General features: G+C 50.1%; 6 protein-coding genes across 6 annotated transcripts; 4 read left to right on the forward strand and 2 right to left on the reverse strand.

Annotated features, from left to right (window-relative positions):
- The first annotated feature begins 2,487 nt into the window (after nucleotides 1–2,487).
- On the forward strand, nucleotides 2,488–5,582 carry NCU06957 (hypothetical protein). Its single transcript, XM_957504.3, has 2 exons — nucleotides 2,488–5,496; nucleotides 5,560–5,582. The coding sequence occupies exon 1, from the start codon at nucleotides 2,799–2,801 to the stop codon at nucleotides 5,247–5,249; it is 2,451 nt and encodes an 816-aa protein (XP_962597.1). The 5' UTR covers nucleotides 2,488–2,798; the 3' UTR covers nucleotides 5,250–5,496; nucleotides 5,560–5,582.
- NCU06958 (mito ribosomal protein S21) lies at nucleotides 5,323–6,933 on the reverse strand. Its single transcript, XM_957505.2, has 2 exons — nucleotides 6,648–6,933; nucleotides 5,323–6,554 (listed from the first exon to the last, which is right to left on the reverse strand). Exon 2 carries the CDS (start codon nucleotides 6,543–6,545, stop codon nucleotides 5,835–5,837), a length of 711 nt encoding a protein of 236 aa, XP_962598.1. The 5' UTR covers nucleotides 6,546–6,554; nucleotides 6,648–6,933; the 3' UTR covers nucleotides 5,323–5,834.
- Nucleotides 6,934–7,145: 212 nt separating this feature from the next.
- NCU06959 (hypothetical protein) lies at nucleotides 7,146–10,105 on the forward strand. The gene is made up of 3 exons (XM_957506.2): nucleotides 7,146–7,422; nucleotides 7,529–7,612; nucleotides 7,685–10,105. The coding sequence occupies exons 1-3, from the start codon at nucleotides 7,401–7,403 to the stop codon at nucleotides 9,862–9,864; spliced, it is 2,286 nt and encodes a 761-aa protein (XP_962599.1). The 5' UTR covers nucleotides 7,146–7,400; the 3' UTR covers nucleotides 9,865–10,105.
- Nucleotides 10,106–10,202: 97 nt separating this feature from the next.
- On the forward strand, nucleotides 10,203–11,933 carry NCU06960 (enoyl-CoA hydratase/carnithine racemase). Its single transcript, XM_957507.2, has one exon. It carries the CDS (start codon nucleotides 10,518–10,520, stop codon nucleotides 11,799–11,801), a length of 1,284 nt encoding a protein of 427 aa, XP_962600.1. The 5' UTR covers nucleotides 10,203–10,517; the 3' UTR covers nucleotides 11,802–11,933.
- Nucleotides 11,934–12,178: 245 nt separating this feature from the next.
- On the forward strand, nucleotides 12,179–13,983 carry gh28-2 (glycosylhydrolase family 28-2). Its single transcript, XM_957508.3, has 2 exons — nucleotides 12,179–13,529; nucleotides 13,583–13,983. The coding sequence occupies exons 1-2, from the start codon at nucleotides 12,480–12,482 to the stop codon at nucleotides 13,910–13,912; spliced, it is 1,380 nt and encodes a 459-aa protein (XP_962601.3). The 5' UTR covers nucleotides 12,179–12,479; the 3' UTR covers nucleotides 13,913–13,983.
- Nucleotides 13,906–15,150, reverse strand: NCU16860 (hypothetical protein). The gene has a single exon (XM_011396129.1). The coding sequence runs from the start codon at nucleotides 15,040–15,042 to the stop codon at nucleotides 14,053–14,055; it is 990 nt and encodes a 329-aa protein (XP_011394431.1). The 5' UTR covers nucleotides 15,043–15,150; the 3' UTR covers nucleotides 13,906–14,052.
- Nucleotides 15,151–15,366: the final 216 nt, after the last annotated feature.

Below are 15,366 nucleotides of genomic sequence, written 5' to 3' on the forward strand. Positions count from 1 at the left end.
GGGGTATACCTTCTATTATATCTATTATAGTATATATAAATACGCTTCTATTAACTATTAAACGTACAATTTACTAAGATATTTTAAGTAAAATAAGAATAGAGTACGGTAATTAGAAATTAATATTTAATATTACGAATATAAATATAATATATTCTATAAAAAAGCTTTTGAGGTAAAATAAGAATAAGTTTACTTTATTTATAAATATAAAGGTACTAAGCTTCTTCGGTTTTAGAAATATCTATTTAATTCAATTAAAGTAATAATTGTATTTATTATAGTAGGTATTCCGTAGGTAATTTTAATAGTCGATATAATTTTATAGTATTTTAAATAGGATTTCGCGGAAATATATTACGTTAGTAATAGTATATATATTGGGATAACTATTAATTAGGTCGGTTTATTACTTTTCGTCCTACTTCGTCTACTTCTTCAATTGGAAGTTCCGGAGCGGGAATATACTATAGACGGGGTCTTCTACGGACCGTATATTTGTAGTCCGGTTTAATAATTAAAATTATATAATTTTGAATAAAGTATCTATTATAAAGGATAAATCGGATTTATATATATGCAAGGGGTTAGTAAGTTATATTACTAGTATAGATAGTTTAACGAATTCGAATTTAAATTAGTTAAAGTATTAGTAGGGTATAAAAAAATAGGCGAGGCTATATTTATTACTATAGATAGCGTAGCTAAAATGCTACTATAAATCCGAAATATCTTTAGATTTAATTTAATTGTATTGTACGATACGTATTATATTGGAAATATCCATTCCTATTCCTAACGCTATTATAGATATAATAATACAATATTAGGATTCGGGGGTAATAAATTAATAGTAAAAACAATTTTAATTTATAGGGCGGATATATAAATAGTATATTTAAATAGTTAAATACGTATTAGATTAATTACGGAGATTGTATTTAATTAAGGAGCGAATGAAATATTTCTTCGCTTTACTAATTAAATCCTTATTATTAATATAAATAATTATTTTCGGGATAATACTATCGGAAGTAGGGCCGAGGAGGAATTTAAAATGTTTAAAGTTTTATATTTTAAATTTAGGAATAAAATTAAAAATAATATTAATATTAAGCCGGTCAATAGAAGTATAAATAATTTGAAGTAAGTTTATTAATTATCCGAATAGATAAAAGCTAATATATTTTTATATATATACTTCCAATTCTTTAATTAATATAACTATATATCCAAACTATAGGATTAAAAAGGGTAGGGTCCGCCGGAATTAATAAAGATCGGAGAAATAGGTATAGAAGTTACGCTATTAGTAAATAATATAAAATTCGTTAATAGTAACGAATACTATCCGAACAACGAATTTTAAAGTATAAAGGAGTTTAAGAAATCGGTAATAGAAGGTTTGTTCGGGTCCGAAGAGAATATATATAAAATATCCCGAACGTATATAATCCTATAATATATTAATCTAAATATATTAATTACCTATTAGAATAAATAAAGTAAATTTATATACCTTATAGAAGTCTTAATTAATTAATAAGGGTTTAGCGCTAGAATATATTGTAATAACGTCCTTTTATTTTTAACCGAGACGAATAAAAGGTATAATTTGTAATGTAATTTGCGTAGGAAGAATGACTAATACTACTTAAAGTATAATACTTTTATTAAACCTAATTATAGTAATTAGAATTATATTACTGTACTAGTAAATAATATAATGGATATATTCAATTTACTTAGGGTGAGGTTAACGTAGGGTTTAATTAAACGCTAATTAAATAATTAAATTAAATAAAAGTCGAATAATAGTATATATAAACCGAATTTAAAACTATTTATAATCGTCTAAATTCGTATATTCGATAATTATAGTAATATATTACTATATAATTATATTTAGTATAAGTAATATAGTAAGGTCGGAACAAATTTTAAAATATTAGATAAAAGTAAAAATTTCATCGAAGGTATAATCTATTTAAACTATTATCTTAACTAAGTTTTAAACGATTTGGATCAAAATTAGTAGAAATACAATACCTATTTCTTAAGTAATAATTATTACAACCGACGAAAATAACCCCCTAGTAGATAGTTAATAATTAATATAGGTAATAATAGAAAAAAAAAAAAATGTTTACGGAAGTTCGTACTTGTACTATATTTAATAAGTAAGCTGTTTCTAAATGCGATTTATTATTATTAAGATATTTGCAAGTATTTGTAGATTTCTAGTCTTTATTAAGGCCGATTTGTATGTATACAACTGCAGCCGACGACGTTTTTGCGCAAAACCGTAACAGACCTCCTCTCACAAAAGTTCAAGGAGAGGAGACCCACATAATTGTGGGGCGGGTCCGCTGAAGCTTGTCGTCGGAGGTTATGTGATAGAGACTAAGCGGTAACACGTCTGAGTTGGCAGCCATTACACGTATGGCTCAATTCGTTGTAACGTAATTCAAGCCATCTTGATACTTCCTTTGGTATTGACTTACTATACGAGTACTTGAGGTACAGTAGCGCATGTACTCCAGAAGCCAAAGAAAAGGTCTCGGACACTGCGACACGCTATTTTCCCATCTGTCACAACTGCACTGTTTACGGTAGCTTCATCTCAAGAAGCTACTGCCCTTGCTAGTACTTGGTGCTTACTACGTGTACTCGCCCAGTTTCATCGGCCTTCTTCCAGATCTTCGAATCTTCCCTTTTTCAGCTTCCTACCTTTCAACATCTGAGCAAAAGACAACTTAACCTCGGTGCAATACAACGAATGGACGCATAATGTCACCATGGCCAGTCTTTCTTCCCAAGTCCCTCGCACCAAGACTGTCCGCTCGATTGGGACAAGCAGCAGCAGCCTGAGCAAACCTATAGGATTCTCACGGAGCACCGCTTCGGCTACCAGTCACGCCAGTCACACCACTTACACCAGCTCCGTCACTAGCGCGACCGGCCCGCCGTCATCGACAACCAAACCTACTACAAACACGTCTAATGCTTCCCATGTCTCCAACATTTCCTTATTTCTTACCAACCTTCGGTTACTGGATCTGGACTTGCTCCCAGATTGGCCCGATATCAATACGGCCACCTTCAGCGTAAAGGATGCAGCGCAAGGTCAGAAAAAGCGCATTCAGTGCGTTGAGTGGGCTCTCTATCAGCTCTTCAACCTATGGGACCCCGAAGAAACTCGAAACAAGCTGAAGCCCTTCTTCCCGCCTCTCGAAAATGTCCAATCCCTTAATTTGCGCGCCGCTCTCGTCCGGAGCCTAGAACAGGCCAAGAAGAACGGCGTGCTTGGCCGGGATGCGATAGTGCGCAAGACAATGCTCGACGAGTGCAAGGGAGACAGACTCGAAGAGATTCTGGCCGTCTTCTCGTCGGCTGTACTCAAAAAAGTGGTAGCAGAGCAGCAGTTACATGACGCACGAAGAAGACATCCCGCCCTGGCGCAAGTGCTGGCACTCGAGGATCGTGGCTACTCTGGTGACCGATCAGAGCTCACAGCTCTCATAATCGCCCATAGAGCCTCTCTCTGCCGCACCTTGAAAGATAAGAAAGCGACGAGAGAGCGATACAGGGAGTTTTCAAACTTGTTGAAAATCAAAGAGCAAACCGTTGCTGATCGTCGACATCGAGTCCAAGCTTCGCAAAGGAGACGCCAAATTGGCGAGAGAGAGATCTCCAACGATATGAAGCTTGATGTATGGCGGACTGTGCGACATAACTGGTCGGGTAATGAGCGGTGGTTGGAGACACTCTTACACGGTGACAAAAACACCCGAATCGATGGTGTCTTGTCGGCGCCTTTCGATCGAGTCTGGCACCGTGTCCAAACTGGTCGCATTTCGGAGCTTGAAGACAAGTCAGATAGTTTGCTGGACGAGCTGGATGACAGAGTGAAGAGCCAGAAGGCAAGACTCCAGAGATGGCAGACTTTCCGTCAGCAGATGTTCGGAAAAACCAGCAACGATTCTACAACCAAAGAGTCAACCCCACAGCCTAGTCCGAAGGGAATCGATCTCGGACTCAGGGGACATGAGGCTTTGCACCGCGGACGAAGTGCGCGAAGGCTTACTCTCCTCAAACCTGCAACACCTATTGAGTTAGGGGGCGAATACAAAGAATTACTCAATGACTTCAAGTCGGAGTTATCTAATATCGACCCTAAGCTACCCAATATTCCATCCTGGTTGCAGAAGTCAAGAGAGCCGCCACGACAGGAGTCTGATACGGATGTGATTTCCAATTTTAATGATAACGATAGGAACCTTGCCGCAGCACCTACTCGAACCTGTCGACGGGAGTTTACAGCGGCCGAAGATATGTCATACCGACCTATACTGGAGAAGCTGAAGAGTGTCCATGACGATGGAGAATCACCAGATTTTGAGGCAGCAGAGGGCTCCTCTTGTGTAACAAGACATCAGCGAAGCGAAGAAGCTATAAACCCAACACCGCCTCAGTCTGCAGTTTCGCCCCCACGCCTTAGGCCATCTTTGATCTCCATTGAGGAGAAGCAACCAAAAAGGCGTGACCGGCCACCCACACCACCGACTGAGGGAACTTGCCAACAATTCAGCTCTCACCCGTCTCCCGAACCACAACAACTAGCCGACCAGATCTTGGCGTCCGTCGACACCGCCTCGCCTTCGCCCCTGAACAAACCACGGTACATACTTTCACTGGCCGAACGCGCCCGCCTAACCCTTGCTCAGTGCAATTCACAGGCCGCTGCCGACAACGATGAAGCCTATGGCGACGCAAATGAGGAAGAAGATACATATTTCTCGCCTGTTCGTTCTGCGTCTCACAAACGCTCACATACCATCTCCAGCCCCTACAAAGCAAGCACACCAGGTACACCAGGTGACAGCCACAACGGCGCAGAAGGGTCAGGATCAGGAGGAGGAGGGGCATCAACCTACGAAGATCTCATGACCCGCACGCGTCGTTCCATGGCCAACTTTGAGTCCGCCCAAAAGAAGGCTCAAATGGAGAGAAGACGGTCGGAACGCAAATCGAAGCAGCTGGGTCCGCCGTCGTCAAAGGGCGGGTATTTCCCTGCCATGGGCGAGGAGGAAGAAGAAGAAGGAAAGTCAGCGCTATTGCTGGCGGAGGAACTGCTTAGTGCGGGCCAAGATGTGGATTATGATGCTGTGTTTAGGAGCAGGCCGAAGATTGCAAGAGGTCCGACGCCAGGGAAGGAAGATGGAGGAGGGTTTGGGGAGTGGGAGTAAGGGTGGTCAGGGGTACCTAACTGTGTCTTAGTTTGCCACTGTTTAGCAACACATAGTAAAGGAGGTAATTCTGCTGTGACTAGGGATGGAATAATTGCGAGAATATCCATATGGAACGGTTTCTGGACCCGTACTAGCTGGGTTATGCTCCTAGATACGTTGAATCCTAGGCAATCACCATGTCCAACAGGTTCAATAGGAGTTCTTGAGTATTTAAGATACCTAGGCCCCCCTCATGCTGGCGGTGGTAAGGCTGATCTTGGTTAACAAATTCCATCACCCACAGCATCAACTGATTAGCTTGTTTAAGGCTTTCATTCATTAGTCGCAGGAATCCGCGACTGGATATTGTACAGGTTTTTGTCTTCGCGGGGTTCCTTTTCGGGTCTCAACAGATTTTGGCTTGGTGGTGATACATCGATGCGACCGACCTCTAGTTCTGTTCCCCCCATCCAGTCTAGGTTTGATTTAGTCGCCGTCGTCGTCATCGTCGTCGTCGCATCTTCATCCGTTTCAGCCCCCCCTCGAATCGCGAAATTTCTCCCAATCTTCCACCCTCTGTTCCCCCCCCCCCCAGGGCTTCGTTTACCACCCCTGGTTCTTCAACTCAAAGGTCCTGTTGACCGCGGCCTTGAAGCCCTCCTTGAAGCGAGCCCTCCACCTCTCTCTCAAGTTTCTCTTCCTCTTGAGCGCCGGACGCTCGTGGAACCTCTGCAACCGCACGTCCTTCTTCACCTTGTTCGCCGCAACCGTCCTGTGCAGCAGTTTCAGCGCGCCGGCAAAATCTTGATGTCCGGACACGTAGAACGTCCTGCCGGTTGATGGGCGGAGACGGATGTTGAGCTCCTGCTGGGGAGCCATGTGCCGGGTCTCGAAATCGGTTTCGTTCCAGGTCTGCATGGGCGAGGGCTTGGAGGAGGAGTAGAGGGCGCCGCCGGAGGAGGAGGAGGAGCTGGAGGAGGAAGTGCTGCTATTGCTATCCTTGTTGATGGCGTCGACAATCGACCAAGGGCTGTCGTTGGCAGTGGGAGGACGGGGAGGGAGAGCAGAGGATGCGGAGGTGGCGCCAGGGCTACCACCAGCGGCGGCGCCGGCGGCGGGCTTCCGGTTCGAGAGAGCCGCTCGCAGAGTCTCGATGCGCGATTTGCCCGACACGTAGGGGTTGGGCGGTGGCTGCAGTTGGAAGCGGGCGCTGGTAGAGAAGGCATGGCGACCGGCGAGGCTGGACCGGGCGCTGGCAGAGGCGGCCGCTGCCGTCGTGCGGCAGACGGACTGGAGTGCTGAACGGAGCTCCATGATGCTGGCCTGTTCACATGGTGAGAAGCGGTGATTAGTAACTTGACGGACGAAAGCAAAGTATAGGGACCGAGAAAGCAAGAGGGTGGATAAGTAACTCACTCAATTGGTCATGAACTACTCCGTTCGGTCGCAAAGAGGGCACTGCAGCGGCTTATCGTGCGGTCGATTTTCAGAATCTCGAAGCCTCCCACCAAGCGACTGGCACGGTTCGGGGCCCCGGCGTCCATCCGTCTGCTGCTACTTAGCGCGCCGGTCCACTCAGCCGAGTTGCCGGTTGACTGTGGCCCGGGCTTCTGCACCAGCCAGCTGGCAGAGGTCTTGCTTTCTGAGGCTGAAGCCCATCAGTTGAGTTTTTTGCGCCACAGTAGTGCAGCGTCGCAGCTGGTCGCGGTTGCAGCGAGTGCAACAAGTCCAAGCGTGGAGCTCTCCAGGACGGGAAGTTTCGTTAGAGCTCCCGCCCGCCAGTCAGAGTCAGGGTGGTCAAAGTGCTACCGACCCCAGTCAACTGGACCGCTGCGGTTGCCGGTGCGCGTCCACGCAAGCGGAAGTCACCCAGTGACCGGGGGCGATTGAAGTTTTGGCGGACGGCATCAAACACTGCACTTACAACAATTCCTTCCCTTCCCATGTACCTCCAAACTGGAAATTGAACTGCCACCTTCCAGCATCAGCACCAACACCCACCAGCTACCTATTAACCGACTATATCCCGTCCGCGTTAGCAACACGTATACGGTATTTCGAACCGATTGGTACCGATTTTGGGTTTAGACCAACTCCGACCTGAGATTACGACTACCCACCTCAGCCCCAAGCAAGACCTCTTCGACAGCCAACTTTCCCAAATTCATCATGGCGTTTAATCCCTATGGAGGTATGTCGCATTGTTGACGTCGCCCTGGCTTCTATGCGCGCCTGCGATTGTGGTCCTTGTCATGTTTGCGCCAGGAACATACTAACAATGTTGTTTCTCTATGAAGCGCCGCCCTACGGCCCCCCGCCGACCTTTGCCGCATACCCAGGTGTGCCTATGGCCCCGGGGATGGTTCCGCCCCCCGGTCTAGGTAAGCTTCCCGCCCCGAAACAGCTCCTCCCTTTTCATATGGCCATGCCATCTAACCTACTCCTTTCCATAGGTCCTCCACCAGGCATGTCCTCTGCCCCCGGATTGGCACCACCTCCTGGTGTCCAGCAGCCTCCTCCTGCTACTCAAGCTAATCGACCAAGCGGCCTACCTGCCTCGTTCCAACCACCTCCAAACCTGAACATCAACTTCAACGCCCCCGTCATCCGCCTGGGCGCTTCTTCGCTCCCCAACAAACCCGGCATGCCCCAGGGCAACGACCGAAAGGATTCGCATACCCCGACCAGTGCGAACCGCCCAGGTCTCGGCTCCGATCGCGTCGAACAGTCCCGCGCGCAGTTGCGAGAGAGCATCCAGAACCTTGTCCCGCCGACACCCGAGGAGAGACTACGAACGATATTCCTGCACAAGATTCCCGATGGCCTCGGCGGCGAGGAAGGCGTCCAGAAGCTGCTCCACACGGTCGGCAGGCTGCGGAGGTGGGACTCGGGGCACTCCCACTTGACGGACTGCAAGGGAGCATTGTTTGGTTTTGCACAGTATGAGGACCCCGATTCGCTAGCGATTGCTGTGGAGTTACTCAAAGATCTCGAGGTCCCTGTGAAGAAGCAAACGCCGACCGAGAACGAGCCCCCCAAAGACGACGACGAGGCGTTCGCCGCCGATATCGACAAGGTCAAGCTGAAGGTCGAGGTTGACGTCAACACGACAAAGTACCTTGAGGCCCGCAAGGAGGAGAGAGGGGAGGATGCGATCTTTGAGGCGAAACTAGGTGAGGCCAAGGTTGCGCTCAAGCAGTTTGTTCGAGACCTCTTTCACCCGCGTCTTCGCACTGGACAGGATGCCGACGGAGACACCACCATGGCCGATGGAACAAATGCAGCCGGAGATAGCGTTGAGGTTATCAACATTCCGCTGGCGCAGGAGGATGAGCTGGCGGATATTCCAGCCGAGATGCGCGAGACTGTTGCCGCCGAGATCGCTGCTTTCAGAGACAGGAGCAACAAGCGCGACCTTGAGCGTCTACGCCGGGAAGAAGAATTCGAGGAAAGGGAACGTCAAAGGAATGGAGCGCCACGCATCTCACGCCTGGATTCACCTCCGCCTACGGATGCGGCGAACTCAAATCATGTCCCGCTGGGCCCGCGTGGTGTGCCCAATGCGCCATCAGGACCTCGTGGGCAACAAGGCAGAGGTGTTGAGTTTGTCGGTGGCGGCACATCAAACGGCTATAACTTCAAGGACGAGGACGACACCGATGCCGATGATGACGAGCTATACCAACGCGAAGTTAACAAGCAGAAGGCAGAGGAGGAAAAGCTTTACTTGGAGGCCGAGAGAAAATGGGTGAACCGTGAACGCCAACGTGCAGCTGCTCTCGAGCGTGAGAAGGAGCGCGAGAAGACAGAAACCGAAGGATTCGCCAGGAGAAAGGAGGAACAACTCGAGAGGGAGAAGAGCTGGGACGATGAGCGTGAGGCAGCCCGTAAACACCACATGTACTACCGCGACCACGCGCACTGGGTCAGAAAACGACTACAGGAGCGCAACGACGAACAGGCGCGGGATGAAATGGATAGGCGGGCCGAGGAGGACGAGAGGCGCAAGGCCGAAGCAGAGATGGAACAAGCCAGGGGTATGGCCGACTCCTTCCTCGAGCGGCAGGCCGAAGAGATGGAGAGGCGGCCGGCTGCGGCGCCGGCTGCGCCCCAGCGGTTTACCATTTCCTTTGGCGCAGCGGCTCAAAAGGCAGCCCAGCGTTCCGCCGGCGCCCGCAGGACTGTTGCCGAAGTCGAGGGCCTCCTGGACGACGAGGAACAGGAGCAGACCACCAAGCGGCAACTTGTTCCCATCAAATTCGAGCCCATCACCGATACCAAGGCTATGTCGGAAGAGGATCTGCAAAAGGCAGTGCGCGCTTTGGCGCAGGAAATCCCTGCGGACAAGGACGGACTCTGGGCTTGGGACGTCAAGTGGGATTACCTCGAAGAATCCATCATCAGCGAAAAGCTTCGGCCTTTTGTGGAGAAGAAGGTGGTCGAGTATCTTGGTGTACAAGAGCAATTCCTTGTTGACGTGGTGGAAGAGCACCTGCGCAAGCACCAAAAGCCCGCCGAGCTGGTGGAGACATTGGGCGAGGCTCTTGATGAAGATGCGGAGGATCTAGTGAAGAAGTTGTGGAGGATGGTGATTTTCTTTACGGAGAGCGAGAAGCGTGGTTTGCCCGCTTAAGAGAATGTCTGGGGAGCCAACGACAGCGGGTTTGTTCCTCGGTCTTGTATGGTCTCTGTTGAGGGCCATGAAACAATTCACAAAGGATCAAGGCTCAGAGATATTGTGGTATGTACATCGTAAAAAAAAGACACATGCTTGTAGTTAAGAATAGCCAACAAAGCATGGGGCGTTGGAAGCGCTAATTGAATATTTTTTCAGCAAAATGTACGCGGTCTTGGTGTTGGTTTGTTGATTTGATGTGCCTCGGCAAATGCCCCCAGATCTACCCGGGCAGCGAGGGGAAACCCAAGGGTTGCGCCATCTGCCCGCACTTGTCCTGGGTTGAGTTGCAGCCACTTTGATGCAGTGATCCAATAAGGTTTGGTTCAGTCGGCATTTGGGCGTTGTCCTTCGTTCACATAGGTATAAGCCCATTGAAAATCCTTAGTTATTGATTTTCGAATTTCACATTGTTTTACTCGGTTTGTCTTTGCTAAGGTGTATTTTATTGCCATCACGACACCCCAGCATTCAACTTCGTCAACGGAATATCAAGTAAACATCAACCCCTGAGATACTCGCCAAAGTAATCCAATTACGTCATCCACCACTCCAGCCATCTCACCCACCACCAAATCACCCACCACAAATACCGTACAACAAAATCAACCATGTCCACCCCAACCCAAAGCTTCAAAACCCTTCCTCCCTCCGTTCCCAACACCCTCCTCTCCTTCCCAGCCCCGCACGTCCTGCTTGTCACGCTCAACCGCCCGGCCCAGCTCAACGCCATCCCCACGTCCCAGCACAAGCGGCTCGCCGCGCTGTGGGATTGGTTCGATGCCGAGCCGGCGCTGCGGTGCGCGGTGATCACGGGTGCCGGGCGCGCCTTTTGCGCGGGCGCAGACCTGAAGGAGTGGAATGAGTTGCATAGCAAGTTCCAAGGTCAGCAGAAGCGGAAGGACTATGGAGAAGGAGGAAAAGGGTTGGTGGATGGGGTGGAGCATGGAGGGCAGTATGGGACTTTGGGAAAGAGGAGGGAAGCACTCTGGAAGGCGGAGGAGGGTAAGAAATCTGGAGAAGAGCCAGATGCGTTCGCGGAGAGGATTGTCAAGGACCAGGATCGCGCTAGGGATGGCACAATGAAGGACAAGGATCAGCTGACGACAGGCATTGGAGGGGGGTATGCAACGGTCGATAACAGACGTAAGGCGATCGAGAGCGCCGCCCATCTAACCGAGGAGACTGCTCCCAAGAGGGACCTCAGCGATGTGGATGACGCCAGAATCAACACCGGCATCGGCGGTGGTTACGGCACTGTTGCCTCTCGCAAGGCGGCGGCCGCCGCCGCCGCACGGGTTGCGAACAACGAGTCTTCTTCTTCCCGCGTCGGCAACCTCGGCCTCAATGCCGGCTTTGGTGGGCTTTCTAACCGCTCGGGAAAGAAACCCATCATTGCTGCTGTCAACGGCCTTTGCCTCGGCGGCGGCATGGAGATGGTCATCAACTGCGACATGGTCATCGCCTCCTCCAACGCGCGGTTCGGTCTGCCCGAGGTCAAAGTGGGGGTTATTGCTGTTGCTGGCGCATTGCCTCGTCTCGTGCGCACGGTGGGGAAGCAGAGGGCGGCTGAGATGGCGCTGTTGGGGAGGAATAGGTACTCGGCTGAGCAAATGGAGCGGTGGGGGGTGGTTAATTTTATTGTCAGCGGCGAGCAGGCGCTGGTTGAGGAAGCTGTTAAGCTGGCGGAGGAAGTGTCGAGTAATTCACCTGATGCGGTGCTTACAACCAAGGAGGGCTTGAGACTGGGTTGGGAGGGGATGGGACCGGAGAAGGCGACGGCGGTGTTGGAGGGAGGCATGTATAGGAGGCTGGAGAAGGGGGAGAATATGAGAGAGGGTGTGGCGAGCTTTGTGGAGAAGAGAAAGCCTGTTTGGAAGGATAGTAAGCTATGATTATAATTGGGTGTCTGCGGGATGATAGTGCTATTGCAGTATTCTGGATACCCCATTGTATGATCCATGCAGTGACTGTTCCCTGCCGGGCACTTGATATATGATTCGAGTCCAATAGAGGTATTCAGGGCACCGTCCTCCACTTCCATCCCTTCCCCGGATCATCGCCAATCTTACTCCGCACGGAAACCGACGGCGAGGAGCCCGTTGTGGGGTAGAGGTAACTTGGGGCTACACATCAGGAACTACCCTAGCGGAATGCGGGGAAGTAATTGTAAGGCCTCTCAGGGACCCTGGGGGGGCCATTGGAGGTGGATTTCTCCGTTGGACGGCATCCCAATTTCCATCAATGGCATCCCGTCGGGCTTTTTCCCCTTCCCCAATGCACCGGTCAGACTGATGTTATCTCAACTACGACCTGGCTGGCTAGGGAGAGCCGGTGCCGACAACCATGCGAACGTCACTTTATCCGCTGTTTTCATACTACCGAGACAATGGGATAGGTGGGATCGACGGTCACTCAAGCTTTCATCCGTGTCGAGAATCGCAAGAAACGGTGTGATGGGCGACGACCATGCGCAGGGGACGACTATATAATAGGCCAATGGCCCCGTACTTATTAGAGATACAGAGTGGTATCGCGACATCCAGCCTTCAATATCCCTCTCTGGAGCCACCATGAAGTTCCTCGCCTTCGCAGCCCTCGTGGCCGCCGTCGTCTCGGCATTTCCTGCCCCTGAGCTCCCCGCCGGCATCCCTCGCTCCCTCTCCGAGTTCAAGGAGAAACATCCGTACACAGTCAAGCGCAGCAGCCATTGTCGGAAGACAGTCTCCATCCGGGCCTCGCAAAATGACACTGATGACGTTGCCGACGACTTCCTCCGCGGTCTCAAACAGGCCAACAACGGCGGAACTCTCTATCTGCCCAAGGACAAAACCTTTGTCATTGGCAAGCCGCTCGACCTGACCTTTCTCAACGACGTCCAAGTCCACCTCGAGGGCGAAATCAAGTTCACAAACGACACGGCCTATTGGCAGAAGAACGCGTTTGCCCATCCCTTCCAGAACAGCCTCATGTTTTGGAAATGGGGTGGTAAGAACATCAAGATCTACGGCAACGGCGTTCTCAATGGCAACGGTCAGCGGTGGTGGAACGAGTTTGCTGGTTCCGAGATTCTCGATCCCGGCAACACGTACCTGCGTCCGATCCTGTTCTATGCCGAGAACACTACCGGTATTGAGATCGAGGGTATTCACTTTAAGGACTCGCCTTGCTGGACCACCTTCTTTGTCACTTCCAAGCACATCTCCTTCAAGGACGTGGCCTGCACGGCCGAGTCCAATAACGCCACCGCTCTTCCCAAGAACTCGGACTTCTTTGACTCGCTCAATGTCGAGCACGTAAGCGTCGAGCGTGCTTGGGTTAACATTGGTGACGACTGCTTCTCGCCCAAGTCTAATGCTACGGATTTGTACGTGAACACCATGTACTGCAATGGCACTCACGGACAGTCGATGGGCTCGATTGGTCAGTATTCCGGCGAGAAGAGCTTTATCCGGGACGTGGTTATCGAGAACTTGTGGATGTTGAACGGCCAGCACGGTGCTCGTTTAAAGTCATGGGCCGGTCCTGACGTCGGCTATGGCTTCATTGATAACGTCACGTTCCGCAACTTCTGGAATGCCAATAATGAGTACAGTGCTTTTCTGGACTCTTGCTACTTTAATGTAAGTGTATGCTCTCTGACAAACAATAGTCAAATAACTGACAGCGTACCCAGGTCAACGCTACTACCTGTTCTGCGTACCCCTCCCAGGTCAACATCAGTAACGTCAACTTCGAGAACTTCTCCGGGTATACTTCGGGCAAGTACGGACGCGCTGTTGCTCGCCTGACTTGCAGCCCCAACGCCGTGTGCGAGAACATCAAGTTCAAGAACTTCAACGTCACTAGCCCCTGCGGTGGTGAGCCAGTTGTCATCTGCGATGGAATCAGTGGTGATCTTGGCGTTCCTTGCGTCAACTCGACCAGCCCGGAGGCGAAAGCCGCGTTGAAGAACAAGTGCTCAACTGCTATGGCGACACTGCCAAAGCCGACGCCGTGGTCGTAAAGAGTTTGTATATATATAAGGAAAACCTAACAATTTAATTACTATTCTCGCCATGTATGGCCCAATAATACAACAGGATGCCGTACTCTCCAGTGGTCTTCTTTCCCCAATCCATGGTCATAAATTCCTGTCTCGTTTCTTCACAGCGCAACAACAACCGCCAAAATTGCAGCCACCACCATTACAGCAACCATCACACCCGTCACCCTCGCCGCACTACCCGCTTGTTGCGGCCCCGACACAGACTGCGAGCTCGTCACCCCCGCAACAGTCGTCGCCGACCCGGTGAGCGAACTCGTGACCGAACTGGGAACAGTAGCCATCGTCGTCGTCGCCGGCATTCCTGTCCCCGTCTTCGTTGATGTCATCACCCCAGTACTAGACCCCGTAGCCTTCGCAGTGCTACTTCCACCTCCACTTTCGCTACCAGCACTCGTACTAGTACCAGTAGAAGTAGTACCAGTAGAAGTAGTACCAGTAGAAATAGTACCAGTAGAAATAGTACCAATAGAACTAGCACCAGTAGAACTAGCACCAACAAAAGTTTCACCAGTAAAAACCGCAACCGGCGCCGTACACCCCGGCCCCGTTCCCCTATCTCGCGACGTCTCCGCACAAACACTATCCAACGTATCCAGCTCCTCGCTGTGTTTGCTCACCCAGCTACTCACTCTGGACGTATACACCCCGTACTCGCTCGACAACGTGGCGGGAAGCGTGATGGTGCATTGAGGGCTTGCCACGGCCGAAGGGGCGAGGGTGTCTTTGGCTTGGTGGAGGGCGGCGGAAAGAGCAGGGCCGGGGGTGGGGATGTCGACTATGAGAGACCAGATGGCCATCATGCAGGATGCTTCCGGGGGGAAGGGGGAGGGGGAAAGGTATACTGCTTCCATTTTGTTTGTTTCTGTTGCTGTTGTTGCTGGAGCTGTTGTGGTTGTTGTGGCTGTAAATGGTTCGAGGAAGGGCAACGCTGGGGCAAGTTGGCCCTGATCGTGGTGCTCGATGAGGACGGTGTTGGGTTCGATGGCGGCTACTAGTTGGCGACGGGTGTTGGCGCTGTGGACCGAGGCTGCGTTGGTGAGGATGAGGGAGGAGATGAAGAGCGAGATGTGATTCCACCCATGTTCCATTGTACCGATGAGGGGGAGAGAGGATGAATGACTCTAGGCAGTGATTGTAGGTTTGATTTTTGTTGAGAAGGCTTGTTCGTAGGTTGTGCACAAAATGTTGAAGCCAGGTGAATCCGTTGACAATTTGAGGTGAAGAGAGAAAATGGACGATGAAGAACCAGATGGTGAAGTAAAAGTCTCCGGATCTCAACGAAGAAAGCATCAATGTACCGCCCTCCCCCTGGTCTAAACGAAACAGTTAGACAAAGAAGTCGCGATCTATAGTTAGAACATCGTACCTGGACGCTTGCTTCCTTCCTGCCACGGGAAAGATCTGTCTCTATG

The sequence above is a fragment of the Neurospora crassa genome, linkage group IV (assembly GCF_000182925.2).
Source record: "Neurospora crassa OR74A linkage group IV, whole genome shotgun sequence".
NCBI lineage: Eukaryota > Fungi > Ascomycota > Sordariomycetes > Sordariales > Sordariaceae > Neurospora > Neurospora crassa.

Coding starts and splice junctions, on each gene's coding strand:
- NCU06958 (XM_957505.2), bottom strand. CDS start 6,545: ATGGAGCTCCGTTCAGCACTCCAGTCCGTCTGCCGCACGACGGCAGCG.
- NCU06960 (XM_957507.2), top strand. CDS start 10,518: ATGTCCACCCCAACCCAAAGCTTCAAAACCCTTCCTCCCTCCGTTCCC.
- NCU06957 (XM_957504.3), top strand. CDS start 2,799: ATGGCCAGTCTTTCTTCCCAAGTCCCTCGCACCAAGACTGTCCGCTCG.
- NCU16860 (XM_011396129.1), bottom strand. CDS start 15,042: ATGGAACATGGGTGGAATCACATCTCGCTCTTCATCTCCTCCCTCATC.
- gh28-2 (XM_957508.3), top strand. CDS start 12,480: ATGAAGTTCCTCGCCTTCGCAGCCCTCGTGGCCGCCGTCGTCTCGGCA. Junction 13,530..13,582: donor TGGACTCTTGCTACTTTAAT/GTAAGTGTATGC, acceptor CAGCGTACCCAG/GTCAACGCTACTACCTGTTC.
- NCU06959 (XM_957506.2), top strand. CDS start 7,401: ATGGCGTTTAATCCCTATGGAG. Junction 7,423..7,528: donor GGCGTTTAATCCCTATGGAG/GTATGTCGCATT, acceptor TTCTCTATGAAG/CGCCGCCCTACGGCCCCCCG. Junction 7,613..7,684: donor GGTTCCGCCCCCCGGTCTAG/GTAAGCTTCCCG, acceptor TCCTTTCCATAG/GTCCTCCACCAGGCATGTCC.